Source organism: Myotis nattereri, assembly GCF_964212035.1.
Source record: "Myotis nattereri genome assembly, chromosome: 15".
Classification (NCBI taxonomy): Eukaryota; Metazoa; Chordata; class Mammalia; order Chiroptera; family Vespertilionidae; genus Myotis; species Myotis nattereri.
In genome coordinates, this window is record NC_138090.1 from 46323717 (window position 1) to 46345167 (window position 21451).

Here is a 21451-nt window from a genome sequence, read left to right on the forward strand (position 1 = left end):
TAACCATATTTTATTGGCTATTTGATGCTTTAAAGATATTTAACTTACTATTTTCAGCAGCAGAGTCCCAATAATCTGGTTCCCTCCACAGGGAACAGAAGTCCCATAAAACCAAGCCAAGATTCAAACCCAAGTCTCTTTTATTCTAAAATCTAAGCATTGAGTAACTACTATGGATATATCCTAGTCTCTCTGGCAATTTTGATTCCCTGATAAGAATATCAAAGAATGTCAGCTACCTCTCAAAATCTATTTTCCCTCTTCTTATACTTGAATTTTTTAAATGTCTTAATCCCTTTTTATTTAGTAAGTAATCAAATGGATATTTTAAAACTTTCATGATAGGGATCTTTAGTAAGAGTTCTTTTGTTGGGCATAACACATCCAGCTAAAAGACTACATTTCCCAGTCCCCTTTGCAGTCCTTCCATTTGGTTAAGTTCTGACTAGTGAGAAGCAAATGACGTTGAATGAAATGATGTTAATTTGAGGACCTACTGTACAGTGTAGTGCTCTCGGAAGGAAGGGGGTTTCCCTTCCTACAAAACGGTGATGGCTAGAGTTCTAGCAGTCACCTTGGACCAAGTGTTCCTGACGACTTCAGGGCCACCATACCTGCCCAATACTGGATTTCTAAAGAAATAAAAACTATCTTGTTTAAGCTATTACTATTTTAAGATTTGAGTCCAAACTGACACAGATGAAGAGTCAAAAATAATTTCATGCTAAGGGACTTGGCTAAGGATCCTTTTCTCAGCTTTTTCCATCTCACCATGCTTGGACCCATGACTCCCTTCTCTCCCAGATCCCCTCCCTGAACAGTATACAAACCAGTCTGCGCTCAGCCTTATAAATATGGATTTTATAGAAAGGACCAATTCAAAATTGGTCAGATGCCACACGCCAGAGGCTTCCAGAACCACAGGGATGAAAAAACAAGAACAACAACAAAAAAACAAAACCCAAACAGAACAAACAAAATCGCCCCAGACCCAACTGCCTGAAAAATCAAGGTCTCAGTTAACCAAAGGCTTTTCCTAAAGAAACATACGTGGCTCAGGTGGAGACCCTAAAGCCTGAACAAGTACCCAGAGCAGAAGGAAAACAACCAAATTCAAACCCACAGTCCCTGCCCACTGGCCCCCCACGCCGTCAAGAGCGAGGCAAAGGGCTTCACAGCTTTTTTTTTTTTTTAAAGCGGTGGTGATGGTAAATAGCTTAAATAATGGGAGGAGGGAAATTTTTATAGTTCAACTTTCTTTTTTCTTCCCCTTTGGGGGAAGTGGAGAGACTAGTAGCTTGAGGTTAAGGAGAAAACTGATTTTTATTGTTTTAATGGGGAAAACATGTAGAAATGGCAGGCTGCCATGAAACGTACCTAATTTGATCCGTGATCGAATGGCCCCCAATTCCTGAAGAGGAGGTGAGCCCTGGCACAGGTTAGGAGAGGTACCAGCCTTGGGTGCTGCAGCCTCTTGGGAGAGAGAACACAGCCCCAGAGCAGAGAATGGGCATGGCTAGGGGGGAGCAGAAGGGGGCCAGGATGGGGGAACCCTTAAGTAGTACCAAAATTAGCTGCCGTCTGCTCCCTGCTGGTGGGTCCCTGGGGTGTCGAGTGGCAGGAAGGGTGCTAGGGCTGAATGGAGAAGAAACTTGAGATGCTATAAAAACACCCTCCACGAGGGTCCCTGGCCCTGGGTCTCAAGAATAGAAAACCAACGGGGGTCAGTCAGAGTGCTTCTTCGGTCATCCCCCTGGACCCAGCTCAGCCTGGAGGGGGATGAACACTGCCCGGACTGGGGGTAGGGCTGGTGACCAAGTCCTGGCGCTCGGCACCCACGGAGAGGGGCGGGCATGGTGGGCTCCCCCTCTCCCCTGGCTTCACCTCCCCTCCTCCCGGCCAGCCCGGCCCCCGCCCCCACCAGGCCCATTGCAGGGCAGCACCCAGTTGTTATCGTGCAGACCCAGGCGGCAGCCCGGCGTCTCTCGATCGGCTCGGCGGCAGCACATCCAGTAGGAGCGTCCGTAAGGCAGGTCATGGTGGTAGGGCTTAGGGTGCCAGCGGCAGAGCGACACGTCGCCCTTCTCGTATCTCTTGCGGCACTGCTTACAAGGGTCATCGCGGTAGAGGGGGTCTCGGCTCCAGCGCGAGTCTGTGGCCCGAACGCCGAACGCTTCGATGATGCCCTTGAAGTGGTGGCAGGTGCACTTGAGGGCGGCCAGGGCCCGGGTGGGCAGGAAGCTGAAGATCTTGACCAGCACGTGCTCGGGAAGCAGAAGCATGTACTGCCGTGGCTCCAGCAGCCTCTGGATCTTGAAGCGGATTTCCAGGAAGTCGTGTGACACGTGCCGGTACAGGCGGCACAGGGAGGTGTCTGCTGTGCCCTCAGCGTCATCTGGGCCTGGTGCAGTGGCCGGCGAGTCTGCTGGGGGTGGCTCGGGAGGCCCGTCCGGCCCCCGGGACTGGAGGAAGAAGAGCTGGCCAGGCGGGGGTGGCTCCTCAGGACTGACCGTCAGGCACACTGTCTCCTCCTTCACATTCTTGGTACCATCCTTGCCAAAGAAGATGCACTCGTCCACCACGCCTGTCACCACCACATCCACGTGGAAGCCGGATGCTCCGCAGTCCCGGGCGGGGGGTGGAGGGGGTGCCGGGGGAGTGTCCTCGGGCCTGGCAGGGGCCGGGGCCTCCCCCTCGCTGGCTTCGTCCGCCCTGGCCAGAAGGAACTCCATGTTGCTAGGGAGGGCGTCCCGAGAGGGACTGATGAGCTGGTACAGATCACAGGTAATCTTGTCCTTGGCTCGGGCCCCTGGTCCGGGGCTGCCCGGGTAGGCACAGCCTGGCCGGCCCCCACTCCCGTTGGGCAAGCTGCCGTCTGGTGCGCGGGGCTCTCGGCCATTGGAGATACGGAAGGCGATGCGTACCTCCCCGGGGCCTGGCCCAGGCCTCTCCTCCTTGCGGAGGCCCTTGGCTGGAGGGTTGTCCCGCTGGGCCTCGAAATGAGCCACCGCCTCAGCCACACGGCTGCAGTCCCCGCCACCAGACCGCCGTTCAGACCCCAGCCCCTTGGCAGAACCACCCTGCTCTGCCGACACAAAGACCACAGGCGCTGGGGTGCCGGGGTGGGGGTAGTTCTGCAGGGCCAGGGCAGCCCGCTGTTCCACCAGGGCCACCATCTCAGCCACAGAGAGCAGGTCCACATCCTCACTGGCTGCGGCTGGGGTCCCCTGAGCAGCAGGGGGCCCCTCCCGGCCCCCGGGGTCCGGCGGAGCTTTCGTAGGCTCAAGACAGCGCCTCCTCCGCTTGGCCTTGGAGCTGTCACTGCCCCAGTGCCCCTTGACCTTCATGGAGCTGGCCCGGCTGCCGCCACCACACTGGTGGGCCACAAAGAAGGCCACCTTCTCCTTTGTATTCCCAGGCTTGATCACATACCACGTGTCCAGCAGGACTCGACCCTCATCACCAGCAGCGGCTGCGGAGAGGAGAGGGGCAGGCTGGGAGGAAGGGGCCTCCGTGGCCAAGGCGGGTGGCGTGTTCTCTGAGTGGGCAGGCCCATGGTCTGGCTCAGCCCTGCTGCCTGACTCCGAACAGGCTGACGGCTTGAGGGCTGTGGAAGGTGGGCGCGGCTGGTTCTGTGAGTAGGTACCAAAGGGCCGGGGGCACCACAGCTGGAAGGGCAGGAGGCCGCCACGGTCCATTCTGGGGAATGGTGGCAGACGGGCGGGGGTCACTGCGTCTCAGGACCTGGATGGTGGTGGGGTCCTCCACGGGCCACCTGGACACGGGAAAGAGGAGGTTGGGAAGCTGGAGGTGCCTGCCCTCCCGGTACCACCCTGACCTCCACCTGTCCTGTTGAAACTGACCAAATGAGACCACCAAGAACTCTTTTCCTGCCCCACTGCAAGGGTGAGCAAATGGAGAGCTGCAGAGGGGATGGGACCTCTCTTTTAACACCAGGAGCATGAGCGGAGAAGGCAGCTTGCTCCAACCCTATAGAGGTCTCTTGCTGTCATCATCTTAAACTTCAGTGAAAATATCACCTGACAGACAGCTCCTCCTTTTTCTATTTGCTCATCCAGGAGCCAGTTCCTGAAAAGACAAGAATTCCCAGCCCAGCCCACAGCTATCTACGCAAACCCACAGAAAGAACGAGATGGGTTGGGAAGGGGGAATCTGAGGCCAAGCCTGACAGGCCCTTAAGAAACTGGCTCCTCCCTTTGTTCAGCGCATGGGGCCCTTTAAGGATTTCTGAAAGCCGTGTATCCCCGCCCAGAAAAATGCATACACTTGCACAATACTGTGCAGGTAATTCCCTTAGGCAAATCTACAGACCACTGGGATAAGAAAGCCTGTTCTAGCCCAGCCAGCATGGCTCAGTGGTTGAGTCTTGACCTATGAACCAGGAGGTCACAGTTCAATTCCCAGTCAGGACATATGCCTGGGTTGTGGACTTGATCCCCAGTGTGGGGTGTGCAGGAGACAGCCGATCAATGATTCTCTCTAATCACTGACGTTTCTCTCCCTCTCCCTCTCCCTCTCTGAAATCAATAAACATATATTCAGTAAAAAAATAAAAAGGAAAGCCTGTTCTAGTCTAGGCTCTCCAAGTTGTACAGGTAAACAGGGTCAAGAGTGGGGAAGGGTACACAGTGCAAGACCAGGCCCTCAAACTTGCTTTCAGGACTTTTCAATTCAGGCTCTCTCTCTCTCTCTTTTTAAAAAATATACTTTTATTGATTTCAGAGAGGAAGAGAGAGGGAGAGAGTGATAGAAACATCAGAGAGAATCATTGATTGGCTGCCTCCTGCACATCCTCTACTGGGGATGGAGCCCGCAAGCCAGGCATGTGCCCTTGGCTGGAATTGTACCTGGGACCCTTCAGTCCACAGGCAGATGCTCTATCCACTGAGCCAAACCAGCTAGGGCCAGGCTCTGTTAATAATGATCATTTTATTTTGCAACAATTTTGTATGCATGACCTAATCTGGAGGCAAATCTGCTTATGAGTCAGACATGACCATTTTTCACTGCAGGAACAATAGGTGGCATATCCCTGTCTCAATCCTTCCCTGACCCATGTGTCTCCAGACATTTCGAAACCAAAATACCTTCCAGACCTCAAACCTTCCACATGTCTATAGACCAGAGGTCAGCAAAGTACGGCCTGTGGGCCAAGGCTGGCCTACAGCCTGTCTTTGCAAATAAAGTTTTATTAAAACATGCTTATTTGTTTATGGCTGCTTTCGTGCTCCAATGGAAGAGTTGAGTAACTGCAACAGAGAACACATGATCTCGCAAAGCCTACAACATTCATTATCTGGACCTTTATGGAAAAAGTTTGCTGACCCTTGAAGTACAGGCTATCCTTGTAAATACAGGCAATTCCACAAATACCACTAAAACCCCACCTTTCATGGTCCATTCAAAACCGACAGCCTCCAAACACCCACAGATACCAGTCACAAAGACAGTTCCAATCCTAAAAATCTTTACCGCCCTTATCCCTAATCCCACCTACCACAAAAATTCTTACAGCCCCTGCTGAAATTACAGTTCCTTACTAAAAAAAAAAAAATTTACACACAGCCCCTAAGACCTATAGATGCCTAAGTTTACTAACCACCAATACATCTAAATGCCCAGGAATGGGCATTAACACAGCAAAGGTGCTATCCCTCTCAACTTAACCACCCCCTGAAGTCCTCCAATCAGTTCATATCCTCATCTCCAGAATATCAATGCCCCCTAAAATATCCAGACCCTTTCAAATTCTAAACTTCCAAACCTATAAATATCCCCTCCAGCACAGAAGACCGCAATCTCAAGGAACCCCTCACAAATCCCAGGCCTACCAAGAACTCCTGCACAGTAATTTCCCAAAATCACAGATGCCCGAAAAGTCCACTTTTCTGAAATCCCATGCTCACCTCAAACTCTTTCTAAACCTTATGTTATTCCCTAATTACACAGAAGCCTCCAAAATCGCAAAATAACTCACTAACACAGAAAAGCTCCCTAATACATAAAACTAACCACACAGCCCTGACTGGTTTGGCTCAGTGGATAGAGCGTCGGCCTGCGGACTGAAAGGTCCCAGGTTCGATTCTGGTCAAGGGCATGTACCTTGGTTGCGGGCACATCCCCAGTAGGGGGTGTGTAGGAGGCAGCTGACCGATGTTTCTCTCCCATCGATGTTTCTAACTCTCTATCTCTCTCCCTTCCTCTCTGTAAAAAATCAATAAAATATATATAAAACTAACCACACATTTCTCATCTAAGGAATATCCCCCCCACACACACACACATCCCAAGAAACCCTATGCATGTTTTAATAGCAGACAGGTGCTTAATGCAGGTCATTGCGAGCTAATTAGGTTCTGTTCTAACAATTCCTGCTCATCCTCCTGGTCCCCAAGAAGCAGGCAGTGCATTAGACCCTGTGTGCAGATGAGGCACAGAACGGATAAACCCCCAATCTGAAGCCAGACAGGCAGGAGGAAGTAGGGACAGATAGGCAAACACCCAGGCATTCTTGCTCCAGAACTGGAACTCCTCAAATCATATACCCACCAAACATCCCAAACCACAAAAGAGGCCCCTACAACACATGGAACCTGTCACATTATAAAAGAAACCCAAACCCAAGGCACCCTCTAAGCTCAAGGGAACCCTAAGTACTCCCCAAACCCAGCATACACTTGCCCAAGGCCCAAAATATCACTTCAATACAAAGGAAATCTCCCAATTTTGTAACCGCACCCCCCCCCCCCCATTCGCCAACCCCGAGACGACCCTCCAAAGCTAGACACGCCCCCAAGGCACTCTCACCCGCGAGCCCCGCCCCCTGCGGAGGGAGAAGGTGGAAGCCCACACGCATGCGTACAAGGAGAACCGGGCCCGCCCACTCCCTCCTTTCCTCCGGCAGCCGCGCGGCTGGGAGCACGACTGGTTTCCCTCCGCCCCTTTGTTGACAGAATCGCGCGTGACGTCCCCAGCCAATGAGCGGCTGCCGTTCGGGGCCGTGCCCATATAAGGAAGGCCTTGGCCAAGGGGCCCAACTTCGAAAGAGGGAGGAGTAGGCGAGAGGTGACGGAGGAGGTGTGGAAGCAGCGGCATGTAAGAGAACGTGGGACAATTCCCAACTTCCTGCTAGACGGAGGCACGAGGCCGGGACCGAGGCCACCGCGTTCAAGGAGAGGCTTATTACAGGACGTTCCCTTTACACAGGAGCCCTGATTGACAACTGAGATTTAAAGGGCCAAACAGCTCTGAGATTGAGACGCCCGGGCGGAAGCAAGCAAGCAGGAAGATCTGAGAGTGCCCAGCTTTGGTTGGGAACCGCGGGGGCCAAGATCTGGGACAGCGGGATCACCTCACCCTGAAAACCAAACAGCAGAACTCTGCGACGGCTGCGGCCGGTCTAAAGCCCTGCGCGTGGCATCCCAGGCTCCGGCCCTGTATCCAAAAGAACCTCTCCTTCCAGCCTTTCCAACGGGGCACCCCAAATCTGACTCCGACTTAGCAATAAAAAGAATACTGAACACCTCAGCAATGACTTTTAAATACTGATTACCTGTTAAAATATTTATATAATTTAGTTAAAATGCTTCATCTCTTTTTTGACCTTTTTAATGTGGCTACTAGAAGATTTTTTAATTACACCTATGGCTTGCATTATAATTATACTAGTATTTCTACTGAACAGCGCTGGTATAGATCCTTTAATGCCGGGCTGATTGAAGAGGCACCCAAAGGTGCCTCCACCGCAGGCGCCCATCCAGGCATCACTTATTCCCCCACCACACTGCTCCAGCCTTACCTGCTTCCAGCCACCTCACATCGCAGCTGGAAGGGTCTGGCACAAACCTGACCCTGTCCCTACCCAGTTCAAAACATGCCAAGACTCCTCAGTGCTCTTGGGGAAAAGCCCAGGTACCTGGCCGACCCAGCCTCACCCCTCCCTAGTCCTCCACACCCGCCACGGGCACCTGACCAGCATAGAGAGCAGATATAATAGCCTTTTCTGATGCTCAGCAGGAGCTGTTATCACCTGCACTATATGAAGAAACTGAGGCAGGACAGGCTGACTTAACCAGCCCAAGGTCATACAGAACTGGTGTGACTGGAGCAGCGGTGTGAAACCCGGGAATCTGATTCCAGCTGACTGCTCTGTTGTTTCACTATCTATTCGCGGGGGTCTCTGCTCAGCCATCCCCTCTTCCAAGATGCTAGCCCCCCAGGCTCCACCTCTGGGCTCCCACCCTTGGCCTTGTTATCTATTCCTCAGAGCGCTTTCCCTCTAGAGCAGCGGTTCTCAACCTGTGGGTCGTGACCCCTTTGGGGGTCGAACAACCCTTTCACAGGGGTCGCCTAAGACCATTGGAAAACACATATATAATTACATATTTAATTATGTTCAATTTGTAACAATGAAAATACATCCTGCCTATCAGATATTTACATTACGGTTCATAACAGTAGCAACATTACAGTTATGAAGTAGCAATGAAAATAATTTTATGGTTGGGGGTCACCACAACATGAGGAATTGTATGAAAGGGTCGCGGCATTAGGAAGGTTGAGAACCACTGCTCTACAGTCTTTTACATTTGCTGTTCCTGCTAACTAGAATGCTCCCCCACCCCCCTGCAACCCCCAATCTCCACATAGCCCAGTTCCTTATTTCATTCCAGTCTTTGCTCAAATGTCACTTTAACAGAGAGGCCTTCCCCGAGCCCTCTTCCTGGAAACTACCCACCTGTCCAGAGGGGGACCTTTGGGTTCCCTTGTCCCAGTCCTGCCCACTCGGGGTCATCACTGCCTAAAGATGGATTAGCCTCCTCCACTGGACTGGAAACCCAGGCCCGGGGCAGGGGGGGGCCGGGGGCGGGGGAGGAAGGGCCGGACTACCATGGCCATCTTGGTGTCCCGGGCAGCACTGCCCAGCACGAGACCAGGCGAATCAAAGCTCCCTTCCCTGCAGCGCCACTCCATGTCCTTACTTGGCAGTCTCAACTCTGTTTCACACCCAGATCTGTCTGTGTCCCAGCTGGAGGGATCACTGGGGCAGAATTTGCTAAATCCTCACACACTGAGCCAAGAAAAGGCCCTACCTCAGATCAGCTTCCAGAAAATGATCCACGAAGATCCATCACAACACAGAAAAGCAAAGTCAAAAGATGAAAAAAGACTGACCAAGCAACTACGAACCAAGAGACAAGGGGAGTGACATTACCACTTAAAAACATTTTTTTTTTGACAAAAGCAAAAGGTATTATTAGGGATAAAGACGGTGATAAAACAAACTGACCGATTATACATAAAAGTTCTCAACATAAGTGCTCCTAAGGCAGAAACCTTAAGTAAGCAAGTATCATGTCATAATTTGGCCTCAGAATAGAAACAGTCTTGATTTAAAAAAAAAAAAAAAAACAACACACACACACAAAAAACTATGTAGTTTAATTCCTTGATAGTAAAATAAGAGAAAAAGAGATAGTCAGCAATCTAGATTAAAAACTCAAGACAGGCACTAGAATAGCTGTGTGGCTCCGTGATTAGAGCATCAGCCCTTGGACTGAACCGTTGAGGGTTCCATTTGAGTCAAGGGCACGGACCTCGGTTGCCGGCCTGATTCCTGGCCCGGGTTAGCGTGTGTTTGAGAGGCAACCAATCAATGTGTCTCTCTCACATCAATGTTTCTCCCTCCCTGTCTCTTCCTCTCCCTTCCACTCTCTCTAAAAATCAATATCCTTGGGTGAGGATTAACAAAAAAATATATACATTTAAGGCTGTTTGGATGAATGCACTGTGAAAATCAGTCTTAATGAATTCTTTAATGTATGTCTAAAACACGGTATAATACACAAGGCATTCTTGCCACTGGATAGTCTTCAATAAAAGTTTAACTGCAAAATAATAATAATAACAACAACAATAATAAGTGCTCCTAATACTATAGCCTGAAAATATATACAGCAAAACACAAGATAACAGCCCTGGCCGGTTTGGCTTGGTGGATAGAGCGTCGGCCTGCGGACTGAAGGGTCCCAGGTTCGATTCTGGTCAAGGGCACATGCCTGGGTTGTGGGCTCGATCCCCAGTGGGGGGCGTGCAGGAGGCAGTCAATCAATGATTCCCTCTCATCATTGATGTTTCTATCTCTCCCTCTTCCTTCCTCTCTGAAATTAATAAAAATATTTAAAAACAAAACAAAACACAAGATAACAAAGAGTTTGACACATCCACAATTGTAACGAGAAACCTTAACATCTCTCTCCATATAGATCAGTTGAAAAGATAAAATTAGTAAGGACCCGAACCACATAATGAATACCCTGGATGGATTGCCCCCAACAATTTGAGAATCGCCATTTTACATCCCTAGCCTGACAGCCAGAGTTCTCCTGCATGCTGGCCCTGGGCTGGTGCTCGGGACACAGAGATGACACTGAGCTCACCAGGAAGAGCCCATGGGAAAGGGGCAGACTTCCAACTGACCAATCAGGACCAACATGAATACATTAGCGGGAAAATGATGATCACAACAGCAGTTGTCACTTGAGCTCTCACTGTGAGCCAGGCTCTGCTCTCAGTGCTCTATAAACATTAACTCGGTCTATTCTCATATCTCACTGTTTTTAATCTCCTGTCCAAGATTAGGACATGGAGATACAGAATGGCTAAGTAATTGGCTTTGGACACAGCTTTGTGGCAAGAACTTTGAATCGAATGAACTTGGCTGCCTCCAGAGCACAAGTTCATGGTTTCATTCACTGAGTATACGGAAAACTTTGCAAGGGTCATCCTGTTCAGTCCTCAGTACCTTTGCACTCTCTGATCCCCCTGCCCAGGATTCTCTTCCCTAGAATCCACAAGGCTTTCCCCCCTTACTCCTCCAGGTTTGGCTCAGAAATCACCTTCATGAGACCTTCCTTGATTTAAAACTGCAGCACGCGCGCCCCCCCCCCCCAGCCCCCGTCCCAACAGACATACCATATACCCCTTCCCTGATTTATTTTCTCCTTAGCATGCATTACTATCTAATATACTATAAACTTCACTTATAAAGTTTGTCAGCTTCCCCTCACTAAAATAAAAGCCCCCCCGGGACACTATTTTTGGCTAGTTTTGTCACTGCTACATCCCCAGCTTCTAGAACAGCGCTGAGCACCTGGCTACTCTGTGTGGTCCCAGGGCAGCAGCCCCTGGGAGGGTCTGTTAGACATTCCGCAGCCTCCACCTGCTGAGTAAGGGCGTGATCTGCAACAAGATCTCTGGCGCAGTGGTCCGCACATTTGAGTTTGAGACACAATGCCCCAGCGACTCATAGGTGTGCAATGCGTATTAGTTTGAGTGAATGAACAGACTCCTAGCACTCACTCAGGACATCATCTATTTGGGACCTCTTGGGGGGGAAAAAAAGCTGGTTCCAGCCACGTCCCCCTATGGAAATCCTGCGCCCAGGACGAAGGTGTCCTAATGCCCTCCCAAGCCACATGGGCTCTCTTCCTCCTGCAGCGCCTGGCACTGCTGAATGACAACGACCTCCCCTCCACCTGTGGGTTTCTGGAAGGCCGGACCGCTCCTCGAAGGTGCAGCTCCGGCCTCTACACTTGGCTCACGGGATAGTTCAGCTCTTCCCACCCCATCCCAGCCGGAGAGCGCTTTCCAGACACAAATCGGGCCACAGCACTCCCCTCCCCTGCTTAAAACCCTTCCACGAGGTGCAAACTCATAGAAAGAAAAAACATGTCCATAAACCCCTGCTCAGGAAGCTACTGGAGAATCTGCTTCTCCAAAAATGAAGGGGTAACCAAGAAAAAGGAGGAAGTGATCAGATCAGATCAATATGATCCAGCCCAGAAAAGAGGCAGCAGGAATCCCAGGGAGAGACCCGGCCAGCTGCGCAGCAGAAACGCAGACAGGAGAAAGGCTGACAATTAAGGACCTAAGTGTGCCACTTAAGATGTTGTCAACAACATCGACAGCAAACCAAAGACAGAAGGAAATGATAAAAAACAGATGCCTGCCCCCCCTACCCCAGAAGCTGACTCCCCTGCCCCCACCTAGGGGTGCTTCCATCCCAGCATCAGGGCTGTCAGGGTCATGTCATGCCCCGCACAGGGCTGGGCACAGAGCAGGTGCTCAGGGGACACGCTTGCTCAATCACACGGGAGTTAGCGGCAGGGCACCATGGCCCTCTTCCTGGTCCTGCTCCTTCTATCCCTAACGCTCTAGACCACTGGTTCTCAACCTTCTGGCCCTGTACATACAGTTCCTCATGTTGTGACCCAACCACAGAATTATTTTCGTTGCTACTTCATCACTGTCATGTTGCTACTGTTATGAATCATAATGTAAATATCTGATATGCAGGATGGTCTTAGGCGACCCCTGTGAAAGGGTCGTTCGACCGCCAAAGGGGTCGCGACCCACAGGTTGAGAACCGCTGCTCTAGACCCTGCCACCCACCTTACCACCACTCTGTCCATAATCCTGATCCATCCATACCCGTCTTGGCTTTTAGGCTTCAGGCAGACTGCCACGTGCAGCGCCTCATTTGGATGTGTCCGGAGTCTTGGAAGCTTGACTACCCCTACGTTCTCCTACAAATGGACCTTGAGAGCTTGTTTGGAGGTTCTAGCAGAGGAGCGCAGCTACTCGCATACCCTTGACCGAGACCGGTCCTCTCCTCTTAGACCGAGCACAGCTTCAGGAGGATGCACATGGATCGGTGAGGGAGGAGGGGACACCCGCCTAGCCACCCAGATCAGCCGAATCAACCCCGGTGATCAATGGGGTGAGAGATGTCGCAGCCAGACTGCCATCCGAGTTTTCCTTTCTGACTAGTTAGTAAGCTCGCTAACAGTAGGAATCATGTAAATCCAAATTGTCAGGGTCTAGAGACCCAGGGCACAGACAGAATCCAGGAAGGGCCTGTCAGCACCCCAGTGCTCCCCACTTCTGGGGGTGTGACCTCAGGCAGGATGCTTAACCCGCCATGCCTCAGTTTCCCCCACTGTAAAATGCAGATAACAGCACCCACTCACGGGTTAGTTGATGATTCACTGAGATCAACCCAGGGGAGCATTCAGTGCCAGCGAGGCACCCAGGGGAGCCTCATTATTCAGGTGCTGGGATTATTAAGAAAAAGTCAGACTACTTAAGAGTTTGGAAATCACTGATGGGAGCCAAAGACTTCTTCCCTCTTTATTTCACATTCTGAAATTAATCTGGGCCTCGTCCCTCAAAATAACCAAGATATGGCCCTTCCTTTGTTCCTGTTGGGCATTGGATCTCACTTATTAACTGAACAGATATTTACAGAGCAGCTACTGTGCGCCAGGCACTGTTCTGGAGAGAGGGACAATAAATACACAGTAAGTTTCAAGGTGGCAAAGTGTTAAAAATCCATAAAAACTAACACAGTAAAAGGGATCGGGATGTATAGGATGGAGGAAAGTCAGATCTCTTTCTATTTTGTTTATTCATTTATTTTTTAATCCTCACCTGAGGATATGCTTATTGATATTAGAGAGAAGGAAAGGGAGAGAGAGAGAGAGAGAGAAAGAGAGAGAGAGAAACATCGATTGGTTGCCTCCTGTATGCCGCCCGACTTTCAGTATATAGGACGCTGCTCCAACCAACGGAGCCACACCAGCCTGGGTGGGAAGTTATGATCTTAATGAAGGTGTCAGATGGCATCACAAAGCAGGTAATAAGCCTCGTCTTTTTTTTCCCCCCACTTATTGTTTTTTTAATCCTCACCTGAGGGTATTTTTCCATTGATTTTTAGACAGAGTGGAAGAGAGGGAAAGACAGAGAGAAATATCAATGTGAGAGAAACACATAGATCAGTTGCCTTCTGCACGTGCCCTGAGCAAGCCCAGGCCAGGGAAGAGGCTGCAACCGAGGTACGTGCCCTTGACCGGAATCGAACCCGGGACCCTTCAGTCCACAGGCCGAAGCTCTATCCACTGAGCCAAACCGGCTAGGGTAGCCACGTCTTTTTAGAAGACCCGTGCTTTTAGGAATAATACGGATTACCACAGCTCCTAGAAATATACCATTAAAAGTGGTTAAAAAAAAAAAAAGCATTTTGTACAAGTAAGCTTCAGACAAACACGGGCTAGAAACACATTTAAGATGTCAAGAAAAGGCAAAATAACTTAGAACACAGACATATTTTCTAAGACAAACAAGTAAAGGAAAGGGGGGGGGGGGTGGGGGTGTTGTCACATCACCCAGGGCGCCCAGACGTGACATACAGGAACAAGGATGAATGAGAGGTTGGCAACTTTTCCTCAAAGCTATATGATTACAGATAATTCACTGAGAGTTGGAGACAAAGTGTAAAAAATCCATGAGAACAATGACAAGCAGGCAACGCTGGCATGAGGGGCTGAAAGTGAATCAGTAATAGAGAAACCCAAACCAGAAAAATGAACACAAGTTGCCACCACAGCTGCAAAAGTGCCCCAGCGTTGTGGCAACAACGAGCTCCCCGAGGGCAGGCCCCAGCACACAGTAGGTGCTTTATCAACACTGTGGACTACTCAAGAAATAAACCCACATTCCCAGAAGAGAAAATGAGGTCCAGAGGGGTTAAATGACTTGCCCAAAGTCACACAGTTGATGGGTGGTGGCACCAGGATTCAAATCTGGATGTTCTGGTTCTGGAGTGCACGCTCAATAAATTGTTCTTGAAAGAGTGAAAATCATTAAAAGACTTCGCACTGATTAAGGGCTTCATAAGCACCAGTCATGTCATATATTAACCCCATCAACCCCTTACAAGAGCCTCATGGTTGGAATGTTGCCCCATTTTACATATAAGAAAACTGAAGTCCGGAGTGAGAACAGCGGCAGAGGTGGGGATCTGAACCTGGACCTACCTGACGTCAATGATTTTCTATCACAGTCAGAGAACTTTCAAGATAAACTCAGGACCAAACTGTTTCAAGATGAATTTACAAAGTTGCTGAATTGCCATGTGAGGCCCTAATGACCAAAAGTGTGAGGGGTAAAAAAAACAAAACAAGCCGAAGCCGGTTTGGCTCAGTGGATAGAGCGTCGGCCTGCGGACTGAGGGGTCCCAGGTTCGATTCCGGTCAAGGGCATGTACCTGGGTTGCGGGCACATCCCCAGTGGGAGATGTGCAGGAGGCAGCTGATCGATGTTTCTCTCTCATCGATGTTTCTGACTCTCTATCTCTCTCCCTTCCTCTCTGTAAAAAATCAATAAAATATATTTAAAAAAAACAAAACAACAACAACCCACAGTTGTTAGAAATATTTCCTATTCATTGAAATACCTGGAATTGGGCCAGGCTGGGCATTGGCAGGGTGAATTATTTATATTTGGCTGGGGATAGAGATGGGAATGAGGACAGATTGAGTTTCTGAGCACCCCCTTGGGGAGTCACCTGGGGAGCCCAGGGGTAGAGGATGGGGAATTAGAAGGGTCAGGATATGGGTGGACCTGGGAGAGTAAAGGAAGGAGGCAGCCTGGTTGATGTCTCACTCACGGGTCCCTCTCTACTGACTTCTGTATTTCCCATTCATGTTAAAAAAAAAAAAAAAGACACTCGTGTACTGAGCACTTACTCCCAGCGCTTTACATGTTTACCTCCATGAACATCCATTATAACCTTCCCAGGGTTATGGATCCCATTCTATAGTTGAGGAGGGGCCAAAAGACTTACACATCAAGCAAATGGCAGAAGTAAAATTCAAACGGAAGAGAAGTCTCTGTCCCGCTCATGACTCTATTCATGACACTGTACTTCAGTCCAAGGAGAGGGGACTAAATGACCGTGGTGGAAGCCAGATTCTGAGCCCGGATGCCTAGGTTGGAATCCTAAACCTACCATGTAATGCTGGATGGCCTTGGGAAAGTTGCTTAACCTCTCTGTGCCTCTGCTGCCTTTCTGTAGAATGGAAATAACAGCACCTACATCTTAGAGGAGTGTCGTCAGAATTAAACGAGTTAATGTGCACAAGCAGCTAAGAACAGGGCCAGGCACTTCCTAAACAGTAAGTGTTAGCTGTAATCTGGTAAGTGTTAGCTGTACTAGACAGAGGGGAGCCCTGCATGCTTCTGAACTAGGGTGTGCCCAGATCAGTGTCAGGTTTTCAGAAAATGCCTGGGGGGTGGGGGGGGGGCTGGACTGAAAAGGAGGGAATCCATTAGCACCTGTGACCCAGTCACATTCCTGGGGTGGGGAACTTCTCACCCACAGCTCCGAGCCTGAGGACTCATTGCCAGCCAGGGTAACGATCTTATGGCGCCTCCCCTCCTCTCAGGGGCAAGTCGTTCCCACAATACAGATAAGGGCACGCCGCGTTTCAGACCGGGGAGACATGCAACAGGCCACAAAGGAGTGGCAGCATACGCGATCTGAACGCTGGGCGACCCATACACATAACCCACCACACTTTTCTACATCCCACTGGAGAAATAAGAACGCAAAAGGTTGTCTCGATGACCCGTCTGGTCATATTATCTTACAGTTCCGACTGTCCAGTTTGTCGGGAGTCGCTGGCGGGGCTACAGAAACTATCGCTACGTCCAGGCTCCTCATCTCACGTTCCCATCCCAGCCCCAGTCCTGGAGCCCAACTCACACACCACTCGACCATTGATTTCTCTTGCCCACTATCTAAACTTGCTCCCTGGCTCCCAATCCGACCCAGAGGCCCACATCCACCGCATCCACAACTGGCCTCTCCCTCGAAACCTCCAGACGCCCCTCATTCATCTGGCCCTGACCACCCATGCTTTTCCATACCCCCCCGGTTAACCCCCTCAAAACTGCCCCCATCAGGGCCTCTGCCTGGACGCCTAGTCCTTTCTCCAATTCAGGACTCCCTTCCCTAGCTCTCAGCCCCCTTACAATCAATCCCAAACCTCGACTCCCTCGCCACCCCCAACACCCATCCCCAGCCCCCATTCCTCTACTCCCTCCGGCTCCCATTCCCCCCAGCCCCCTCCCCGCAGCGATTTCCCTTCGTCCAGCCCTTTCTTTAGCCCCTACCTCTTCCTTGTCGCCACCCGGCCCCGAACCCCCGCCTCAGCTCTTAAGCGTCCCCGGGCCCCCGCTCACGGTTCTCACCATCTCCCCGCGCCGAAGCTCCCTCGGCTACGCGGGTTTCCCCCCACTCGCTCCTCTCCAGCCTCCCCTTCCGGGTTCCCGCCCCGAAGCCCGCTGGGAATTGGAGTCCGCGCGGCCACGGACTACACCTCCCAGAAGGCAGCACGGTCAAGCTTGGAGGTGGGGAAGGAAGCAAACTGGGCGGGCAGAGGGAAAGAATGACTCTAATTCCCTGGAGGCAAAGAGAGCACTTGGCAGCGCAGGCGCAGAGAGCGCCCCCGCCAGGCGGCGGGGAGATGGAGTCCAGCCTCCTCCATTTTGGCCCGGGGCCCTTGGAAAGAGAATTGAGAAAATTGCAAAGGGACGGCTGTGAGAGGTGGAGAATTTGGAAAGGACAAGTTTATCGATTTACTTAAACTGATTAACGCAATAAATAACAGTGCCCTGTATTTCGTCAAACACTTTCCCATCCATTCCCCCCCCTCCCCCCCCCCCCCGCCCCCGGTTTTCTTAGCACCACCTCCTAATTTACAAATGAGAAAATTAAGCTTTGGAAGGGAAGATACCCCATGCGCTAGGAACTTGTCCACATCGTAGTAGGTATACAAGCTCCACGAGGACTGGCACCTTTGTGTATCTTGTACAAACACCCGGAACGGCGTAAATAAGTGTAAAAACAGTGTAAATTCCCAACTTGCCGCATGTTCATTATATGAGACACCCTGCAGACAACCCTAGTAAGAATTATTCCAAAATTATAAATATGGCAGAAAGAGATTAAACCTCTTCTCCATGGCAGCACAGCGAGAAAGTGATTGGAACTGAAATGTGTTGGACACCAAGGCCTCCATCCTGCGTTTACGTTCCAGGCCATCCTCCTCGTCGGCCATGAGAGTGAGCTTTCTGAAATGGAGAGTTTGCTATATCAAAGCACATACATCTTCACGAAGGGCACTGCTACTAAGGCCCAATTCCAATAGTCCCCTTCTTTGAATGGTTTTCTCAATGTATTGCTCTGCAATTAGCCCCTGCCTCACTGTATTCCCAAGCTCCGTGAGCCTTCCAGACTGAGCTGGGAAAATCACGGCTCAATTCCCAACCTGCCGCGTGGTGCTTGGCAACAGTAAGCCCTCGTGAGATGCGCGCTGACGGGAAAAGATGGAAATGGGACACTGGAGGGACTGAAGGGGGACAGGACGGTCCAGAGGTGGCAGTTGAGAAGACCCCGCCTCCTCTCCATTAGGATCCGCGGGCTCAGGGCCAGCTAGAGCCCCTAGGAGGCGTGGTCTGTGGAGGCGTGGCCAGGCGGGGCGGGGGCGGGACCCGCAGAGCAGACGGGCAGCTGGCTGAGCGCTGATTGGTCGGCACTTTGGCGCGCTCCAGCAAGGAAGTGTCAGGAGGCACGAGGCCCAGTTCGCGCCATGGGGCCCTTCGCCCGGCGCGCGTGCGCACGTCCACTCGCACCCTGCCCTTTCCCGCTTCCAGTCTCGCGCCCAGCACTCTTGGCGGGAACTGTAGGGGGCGTGGCTTGGCCTCCGGGGTGCACACGGCTCGGCCCCAGGGGCGCACGCTTGCTCTTCTCAGGCCTGCGCAGGGGCATTCGCGCCTCCTCACGCCTGGGATAGGACGGAGGTGACCGAGGCCGGCCCGGGGCCCGCACGCACCGCCAGCCTTCCAGGACCCGCAGGAGACGCAGTCCAATCCGGCTCCCAAGTGTGGGGCTGGCGCTAAACCAGAAGGGGTGCCTCACGCCATTTTGCACGTCCTGAGGCGGGTGCTGGAGGCTGAGGGGAATCGGGGTGGGAACTGACCGGCATACAGGCCTCGCTCCACTCGTGAGCAGCGCGGTGGGGCTGCGGCCTGGCCTCCCTCCGGGGCTTCCGGGGCGTAGGGGCGGCTGACACGCTCCGCCCCCCGCCCGCGTGCAGGGCGGTGGCTGAGGCGGGACCTGAATGGCAGAGCTGAGAGCGGGTTCGAGGCGGGGCCTTGGTTCGGGGTCCGTGCTCACGTTTGAGACTCGGCAAGGCTCTTGAATCGGTGTGGGGACCCGGGCTCTCAGGGTTTGGGTGTGGATAGAACGAGTTTTGGAATCTGAAGGTCTTGGATTCTGTGACTGGAAGCTTCCCCGTTGGAGTCTGAGACCCTAATTTGGGGGCGTGGAAGTCGGGGTTCTGAGTTCTGGTGTATTCTTCTGAGGGTCCGGGGGTCAGATCTGAGGGGGATTGAAGTCTCAGTGTAGATTCGGGGTCCGAAATCTCAATGTAGAGCACAGGGTATGCGATTTAGGGTCTGGAGTCACCGTGGAACCTTGAGAATTAAGTTTCAGGGCCCAGGGTCCCTGGAGTGTGGGGCTTCCATTTAATTTAATCAATTTGTGTATTTATTGGTGGGGGGAGGGGCTTCCATTTTATTTTATTTTATTTATTTCTGTTTTTTGGGGGGAGGGGGCTTCGGTTTTAGAGTCTGGGTCTCAGAGTGGGACTCACAGGCGAGGTCTCTGGGGGTTGGGGTCATGACGTGAGGGTCTGAAGGGACACTTTGGGGGTGTTGGGGTTCCTTTTAGGACCTGAGGTCAATTGGGCGGGGCTTGGATTTCCTTAGGATTGGGGTTCTCCGCGTGCGGTTTGTGGCCTGTGACTGTAATGTTAGGGTTGGGGTCATATTTCTGGGTTCGAAGTTGAGTTCATGGGTCTAGGCCAGTGGTCGGCAAACTCATTAGTCAACAGAGCCAAATGTCAACAGTATAACCATTGAAATGTCTTTTGAGAGCCAAATTTTTCAAACTTAAACTATATAGGTAGATACATTGTTATTAACTTAATTAGGAAGAGCCACACTCAAGGGGCCAAAGAGCCACATGTGCCTCGCGAGCGGCAGTTTGCCGACCACGGGTCTAGGGCATCTCAGTCTCAGAGTTTAGGGTTTTTAGGTTTGGACGGGCCCCTTTTGGGGCTCTAAACCCTCGCTTTGGGAGTTTAAAGCCGCATAGTGTTAATGTCTTAGCATCACAGCTTAGAGATTGCAGGCCACCGTGTGCAGGCCTGGCGGGCTCCGTGTCAGGGCCTGACATCTCGCTGTGCAGACTGAGGTTCTGGAGTCATCGTTTGGGAATTTGCTCTTTAGTTTTAGCTCTGGGTCATGACTTGGGGGCCCCCATTTACAATGCGGGGTTCACGGGCTTCAGTGCAGAGTTTTGGGGTAATGATTTGGTTTGGGGGCCCATCTGTGTGGGGCTCGGGGGCACCCTTTTGGGATGCCTGGTGTTCAGAGCACCCTGCCCGTCGGGCCGCCCCTTCCTCCTGGAATCCCGAGGTCACTAACGAGTCTTTCCCTTTCCCTCTCTGCAGATGTGGGGTGCCAGCAGCTACCTGTTTTTCCCTGAATGCCCCAAAGCCGGGTCTCTGACTTCCAGTGACAGGTAAACACGCCCTCTCCCCATCTTCCTTACGGCTCCAGCCACTCCGGTGGACAAGAATAGAAATAATGTTTACGGAGCACTTTGTTTTGCCAGAGTCTTTTCTAAGCCTTTTGTTTCTTGGATATGCGTTAATTCTTTAAAATATATATATTTTTTTATTGATTTCAGAGAGGAAGGGAGAGGGAGAGAGAGAGAGAGAAACATCAGTGATGAGAGAGGATCAACGATCGGCTGCCTCCTGCACACCCCCCACTGGGGATCAAGCCTGCAACCCGGGCATGTGCCCTTGACCAGAATCGAACCAGGGACTCTTCCATCCGCAGGCCAACACTCTATCCCAGTGGTTCTCAACCTTCCTAATGCCGTGACCCTTTCATACAGTTCCTCATGTTGTGGTGACCCCCAACCATAAAATTATTTTCGTTGCTACTTCATAACTGTAATGTTGCTACTGTTATGAATCATAATGTAAATATCTGATAGGCAGGATGTATTTTCATTGTTACAAATTGAACATAATGAAAGCATAGTGATTAATCACAAAAACAATATGTAATTATAGATGTGTTTTCCGATGGTCTTAGGCGACCCCTGTGAAAGGGTAGTTAGACCCCCAAAGGGGTCGCGGCCCACAGGTTGAAAACCACCGCTGCTCCACTGAGCCAAACCAGCCAGGGCCACATGCTTTAATTCTAACAACTCCACAAGGAATGTAACTACCATTTGCAAGGTCAGAGACGTCTGAGGTGGTTGGCAAAGGTCATCCCTCAGCCCTTGCAGGCTTTGGCATTCTGAGTGTCTTAAATGCTCTTCCTTCCTTTCTTTTATACCCATATTCATTCTTCCATCAAGCATGTACCAAATGTCAGGGATCTTAGAGAGGGGATTTTCACAGCAGATTGAGGGTTGGATCACTTTTCTCCTTCCCTCCAAAGTCAT

At 51.2% G+C, this 21451-nt stretch overlaps 1 protein-coding gene across 1 annotated transcript; it reads right to left on the bottom strand.

The window, feature by feature from the left end:
• Positions 1 to 847: 847 nt before the first annotated feature.
• On the bottom strand, positions 848 to 17174 carry FBXO46 (F-box protein 46). Its single transcript, XM_081106907.1, has 2 exons — positions 17116 to 17174; positions 848 to 3775 (listed from the first exon to the last, which is right to left on the bottom strand). The coding sequence occupies exon 2, from the start codon at positions 3696 to 3698 to the stop codon at positions 1881 to 1883; it is 1818 nt and encodes a 605-aa protein (XP_080963033.1). The 5' UTR covers positions 3699 to 3775; positions 17116 to 17174; the 3' UTR covers positions 848 to 1880.
• Positions 17175 to 21451: the final 4277 nt, after the last annotated feature.

Bases quoted from the DNA above. Each gene is read 5' to 3' on its own strand.
- FBXO46 (XM_081106907.1), bottom strand. From the start codon at position 3,698: ATGGACCGTGGCGGCCTCCTGCCCTTCCAGCTGTGGTGCCCCCGGCCC.